The following is a 6,405-nucleotide window of genomic DNA, read 5'->3' as shown; positions in this document are numbered from 1 at the left end:
CCCCGGCTGAGGGCTGCAGCGTGGGTTACATCGTCAGGCACCGTATAAACGCCGTGTGAAGCATTTCCCCGCGGGCCGGACCGTTGTATGCTCATCATGCTTCCAGCGTGGGGTTGGGGGTTTTTTTGGTGCTTATACCCTGGGTTTTGCCATTTGAACTCAATGTAAGAGGATGTATTCTTGTGTGCTGTAGTTAAAACATATTATTTATTTTAATTTTCAACTTGTTATTTATCTTAGAGCATAGATAAATGATAAATAGATGAGATGGGGTAGAGGAGAAAACACTGAGGTGACTTGGATGAAAACTTGAACATCTTTTACCCCTAGACAGTGTCTGTTACCCCTATATTCACCTGTCTGTAGGACCTGTGCCTCATGAATGAAAGGAACATTCTTGCTTAGCTGAATATTATTTTTCCCGTCATATATAATTTTGCTTCTGATTTCTATGCAGATTAATGCTGAATCTGTTCCACAAGAACCCAGCAAAAGTTGAGCCCCTCCATCAGCTGAAGTTTCTGCACACGTCTCTGTCTCGGAAAGGTCTGGAGGAGTTTTTTGATGATCCAAGAAACTGGGGAGAAAAATCAGTGAAGTCTGGTGAGTTGTATTTAGCATTTGTGATAGTGATCTTTGAGCCACTGTTGCTCAGCTGAAATCTGACCTATTCTTTTGCACTATAGGAAATATTCATAGCTACTTAAACCTTAGTTTTTATATGCATATGTACATACATATACTTCTGCATTTTATGCCTTTTATTTTTTGTGTATTTTGTGTTTATGAAAGCAAAGAGCTATTATCCAGCAAAATGTTTTGCTGTAAATCCTCTGCTTTGTTCTTAAAGTGAGAGTGTATCACAGAAGAGATATTCTTTGATGAAATATACAGCACCATGGAAGAAAAATAGTTCAATGTAAAGATTAATTTTAAAGTTTTCCCTGTTCCTGGCCTTTTACAAACACAAATAAACAGTACGTGTCATTGCCTTTTTAATGTATTTGAATATTCAAAGCAAAGCTGAATATCCACAAGGATAGCTTTCCAAGAGGTAGTACTTTTGAAGTTATCTCTTCTGTTGAGTCAGCTGAGCCTTCTGACAGAAGCACTTTATTTTTTTCAGAATAAGAGAACTTTCTTCTATTATTGATTTACTTTATTTATTTTACAGGGGATGCATGGAATATAAATCACCTAAGGGGCAAGAGCAGTGAAGACTTACACAAACTTTGGTAAGTAAATTTTAGTGAAGTAGCTTCTCTTCTTTCAAAGCAGCTGTGCATGTTCTATTAAAATATGGCTAGTGAACTTATTAGCCAGTAAACTTTGGCCTGCTATTCAGCTCTGCGTGCTGAAGCCTGCTTTGGGCTTGGAGCAGCCCAAGTTCTGATAGTCCTTGGAATACAAAAGCTGTGCTGCAGGTGGCTGTGTGACAGTCATGCTCAGTACAAAGGGTTCAGGTTTGGTACGAAGAGGCTGAGTTTGAGCCCTTTGGGGGTTGTTTGAACTGCAGGACAGACCTGGTTGGAAGTGAGCTCCTGTGGGGCTCACTGCTCAGTTAGGTCAGGTTGCTCAAGTCTGCATCCATTCCAGTTTTCAAAGTCTCTAAGGCTGGAGATTGCATCACTGCTGTAGGCAGCCTGTGCCAGGGCTAAACTAGCACTTAATGGTTACTGTGAGTAGTTTTTCCTTGCTGTATCTTGTCCTTCTGCTGTGCACCTGTAAGAAGTCTGGCTCTGTCTTTGTCAGGTAGTGTTAACTTCTTCGCTCCTTAGTCTTCTTTATTCCAGATTAACTAAATCTGTCTCCTTCAGCCTTTCCTTGTAAGTCCTGATACATCAGCCCTCCCTGCCCACCTCTGCTGGGCTTTCTCCAGTTGGTCAGTATCTTTTTGCTTCTTTCTATGAAGCTAGCAGGTATATGATGTGTGATTACAGGTTGGGGAGCTGTGCTGTATCCAGCAGGGTAGTGAGTGAATAATTGCCAATGCATCTAGAAATTATTTTTGAAGTACTGTGCTTTCTGATCTAGGTATGTCCTACTGAAGGAAAAAAACATGCTTTTAACTTTAGAGCAAGAATCAAAACGACAACTCAGGCCTATGCCAAGTCCAGAGCGATTGAGAAAGGTAACTTTTTCTTACTAGCTAAAAATATAACTCTAAGTAAAATTGCTGAGTGAAAGGTGAAGTGTTTGCAAACTTGTTAAAGATCATTTTAAAAATGATTTCCCTGATTCTAGTATAAGCACAAACACTGTGCTCAGGGAACGTTGTGGGGAAAGCCTCTCCAGCTGTTATGTAATGTTAGGAAATACTTTGCTGTCTTCATGCCCTGGAACTGCACTAGAGGATTTCTTGGAACTTCCTGGTAAACCCTTCACAAACGTTTCTTATCTCTTAAGTGTTGCCAGCTTCTTGCCTGACATTATCTTCTCCAAACTTGTGCCCTTTGGTTCCTTGGTGTCCTCACTTTTGTGATCCCCTCCTTCTATTGCATTATGTGATTCTGCCACTCATTTATTAAATTCTTTCCTCAGTATCTTTACCATTGAAAACTTCATTTACTTATAAATCAACTGCCATCTCTAAGTTTATGTCTCACAGATGGAAATCTACACCTTCATGGGCCAGTTAAATAATCTAGCTGTTTGACATGAGAGATATTCTTAGATACTCCCCTGTTTATCCAAATTACTTTGGGACAAGTTTGACCTTTACATTGTTCCTCTGAATTTCTTTGTATGGTTAGTCATTAACTGTTCCTGCGTTATGATCTCTGTTTTTTCTGTCAGACATGGATTTATTTGGTTTCCTACACTTGTGACTTCATCACTGTACTTATAAATTGGGGAAGATCCAATATAAAATATTCCTTTGGATCTCCTAGTGTATCTTATTCTAATTTATCATAATATGGTTTCTCAGCTGTGATTTGTGATTCCCATTCTGAATGGTATTTTCTGCTTAGTTCAACCTACACATCCATATTCAGCAACAACACATCACAGTAGAACTTGTTTTGAGGGGGAACTTGTTAAGTAAATGGCCCCAACACTTCCACAAGTAAAATCTTACTAATTGCCTGTTTGGTTTTGGCTGAGGCCCAAAAGTAGAAGTCAAACAGCAGTTAAATACTGTGATCACACTCAGACAAAATACAGCAATCTGCTTATTAAAATGAACTCTAGCAGCTTCCCAGAGCATTTAACCTGTGATGTAACATAATGTGGGTTGCAGTAACACTATGAGACAGACCTGACTGGAATCCTTCAACTCCAGTGTCAGAGTTTGCTCAAGGCAGCTGTCTAATCAGCCAACAGACATTATTCAGGCTGTGACCAGACTCCAAAGTGAAAACTAGAATAACAAACAGCCAGGACAAACCACCTGACAGAAATACATACAGCGTGTCTTCTGTCTGCTTCTCCTGCTTCCTTCCCGCCCCTGCCTCCCAGCGTTCTATACTTCTAACATCAGCATTAGATCTGCCTTTATGTATTAGCCAGCCAGTCTGTAATGAAATATCAGACTGACAGATATTTCATAGCTGTTCTGCTTGTAAGTTAGGGTTTTTAAGAACCTGTGACAGTTTCACTGGGCTAGCCCTTGGCTAGCAGCCAACAAAGCCATTCACCCACTTTCCCCTTACCCCCAGGGGATAGGGGAGAGGATTGGGGGGGGACAAGGATAAGGAGGCTTGTAGGTTGAGATAAGAACAGTTTAATAATAGAAATAAAAGAAAACTAACTCTATCCTAGCAAAAGCAGGATAGTACCCATAGTACCCAAAGATAGTACTACCCATTCTTTACTGCTGTAGTACACAGTAAACAGTTCAGCTGCTTCACTCAGCCCACAACTGTGGGACCACTCACAGTAGAACTCCCAGTGTATTCTACCTTCGCTTTTCCTTAAAAATTTAGTCTTAGATCTTTATTTGAGATCTTTTAAATTCTCAGCATTGTGTTTTGTTGGCCCATCCTGAAAGTATTTCTTATTTCCAGGTAGAAAAATCTATGAAAAATATAGACTTGGTTGTCAGAGAAAGAGAAATTGCTTTGAGGCTTTTACAAACTGGCCATGAAAAACCAGCACCTGGCGAGTGGAGACATGACTTCTTAGGACGCACCTACTGGTATGGAAAAGAGAACTTTTGTTTCATATGTGTTAATTTTTCTTGTGGTTTCTCTCTTTACCAGAAAAAACTTGTATCTAATAGAGAAAGGATGCATGTACTGTATAGAAAGAATCATGTTTTCTGGTCAGCATTCAGGTGCTTCTTGAGTTTTGGGGTTTTTTTAATGCATTTATAATCATTGCTAAATAATTCAGTGGCAAACTCGACCAGTAATTGTAACAAAATTAGTCCCATGTAACTAATAAGATTTCTGTACTAGGAGGATGTCTGTTACTGTAGTGATTCTGTAACATGAGAATGAACTAGGGAGCACTGTTGAAGTTGAACCGTCTGGACTTCCCTGGTTATAATGCAAAATCCACGTATTGAGGGACAACTGCCAAAAATATTGCATGAGACCACACAGACATCTGTTGTAATTCCCTATGAGCCTTGGCAGATATTTAACTTGATGGAAGCTTCTACCTTTAGAATTACTTATTGTGCAGATAGTTTCAATAATTTGTAATTTTGGGTGATGACACTGAAGGCTCTGGCAGGACCTGCTGTTTCATTAACCAGTATTTTACCCTCATCATACTGGCACGTGAAGCACTAATGACAGTATTCAGCTCTGCAGTAACAGTGTAGATAACAGAAGGTCACACATTATAATAATGGTGAATTTTCAGTTGTTATCCATTTGTTTACCCATTAAATATCAGTTGTCAGAGTACTAAATGCACTAACCATGAGATTCACATCTCTAGGGGAAGGCTTCTGTACACATCTTTCTGCTTGGGAACAATGCCCACAAAGAAGGGTTTGCCTGTATATTTGGAAGTCCAGTCCCCAGTTAAAGCAGGAGAAAAGGGCAGAGAACACAAAATGGTCTTTAAGCACATGCAGAAACTCTGCAGTACACGTAACAGTAGGTCTGACACAATCTGGATGCACTGTAGGTAAGTCTGCACAAGCCATCTGTGCAGCCCATATGCAAGAGAAACTCCAGACAGAAATAATAGAGTCTATATTTAGAGGGAAAGACTTCTGCTCAGGCAGATTTGCACTTGACATGATACTCAAAACACTGGCATTTAGCAGAAAGTTGTAGTAGAAACAAAACTCTTGACACACAGTTTTTTCACATCAGCTTCTGAAAGTTTTCTTGTGAAGGAGCAACGTACAAAATATAAATGCAAAGAATCACTGTCTATACTGAGCCCTCTCTTTGAACAGCTACAGGTTTTAAAGCAAGACGGCTTCCTGCAGAGGGTGCTGAGCTACGTACGAGATGTACTTACACGCCAAGCCAGTAACAGCTGAAAGTAAAAACCACATACAAGTCCTGAGCACTTTATCACCATATTGTAACCAGTAGAAACAAAGAATGAAGACAAAAAGTATCCGTTCTCTAAGCACTTTTATCTGTCTTTAACAGGTACACTTACAAGGAATGGCCAATACCATGGTACTTAAACAAAAAATACAAGAAGAGAAAATTCTATTACTTGCCTTATGTGAATCACTTCATCAGGTAAAAATATTTTTTTGATGTTGAAAATTATTTTCTGATCTGTTCTTCAGACCTTATTCTATTTTACAAGGAAAAAATAGTAGCAATCTTGTTTTGTGGGGTTTTTGTTGTTGTTTAAAATAAGGCTTTTTAAAATTAGAGCTTGCTGTTTCTTTTTGCTCACTGGGAGCCTCTATTTGAGCTCGTTAAGGTTGTGACATGCTATCTAGAAATTAACTACACTGACTTCTTTATTTCAGGCTCAGACTTGAAAAATCTTTACGTAGAAGGGCAAGAAGGCAAAACCTAGAGAAGACAAGGCAGAAGGTCTTGGAAAGGAAGTTCCCTCACCTTGCTGTAAAATCTCAGAGCCAGTAACATGCTGGAAGAGAACTGCAAGCAACTGGTTGAGTATCTTTGTGACTGGAACATGAAACAAGTTCTGAAAGCAGTGAACAGCTCGACTGAGCATTCCTCAGAGTCTCCATTTTATTTTATTTTTTTAAATCCTACATTTGACATAAATTAAACTTGTGATCTAGAACTAAAAAACAGCTTTGTTGCATAACTCAAATTAATCCTAACGGTTGTTTCTAGAACCATCTGAGAAATGCTGTATTAACCAGCTGTTACAGAAGTGAGACATACATCAGTAACAGGGAAAAGCAGCAGCTGACTGACTGCCAGATGGAAGTACAAATTGGAGGATGATATTTACCTGGTTTAGTTTAACAAATATGCATTAAAACCAGAGAAAAACATGAGAGTC

The 6,405-nt window shown here is 39.2% G+C and overlaps 1 protein-coding gene across 1 annotated transcript; it reads left to right on the top strand.

The window, feature by feature from the left end:
• Window positions 1-457: 457 nt before the first annotated feature.
• On the top strand, window positions 458-6,205 carry MRPL47 (mitochondrial ribosomal protein L47; the record flags this gene model as incomplete). Its single annotated transcript, XM_010178151.2, has 6 exons — window positions 458-603; window positions 1,175-1,235; window positions 2,035-2,131; window positions 4,008-4,138; window positions 5,562-5,657; window positions 5,897-6,205. Coding segments are annotated over 6 exons (649 nt in total), but the record flags the coding sequence as incomplete, so codon positions are not given.
• Between the last annotated feature and the right edge of the window lie 200 nt (window positions 6,206-6,405).

The sequence above is a fragment of the Antrostomus carolinensis genome, unplaced genomic scaffold (assembly GCF_000700745.2).
Source record: "Antrostomus carolinensis isolate BGI_N321 unplaced genomic scaffold, ASM70074v2 scaffold35800, whole genome shotgun sequence".
In the NCBI taxonomy this organism is placed as follows: Eukaryota; Metazoa; Chordata; class Aves; order Caprimulgiformes; family Caprimulgidae; genus Antrostomus; species Antrostomus carolinensis.
The sequence above is the reverse complement of the archived record's forward strand: the minus strand, read 5'-3'. Positions and strand labels throughout refer to the sequence as shown.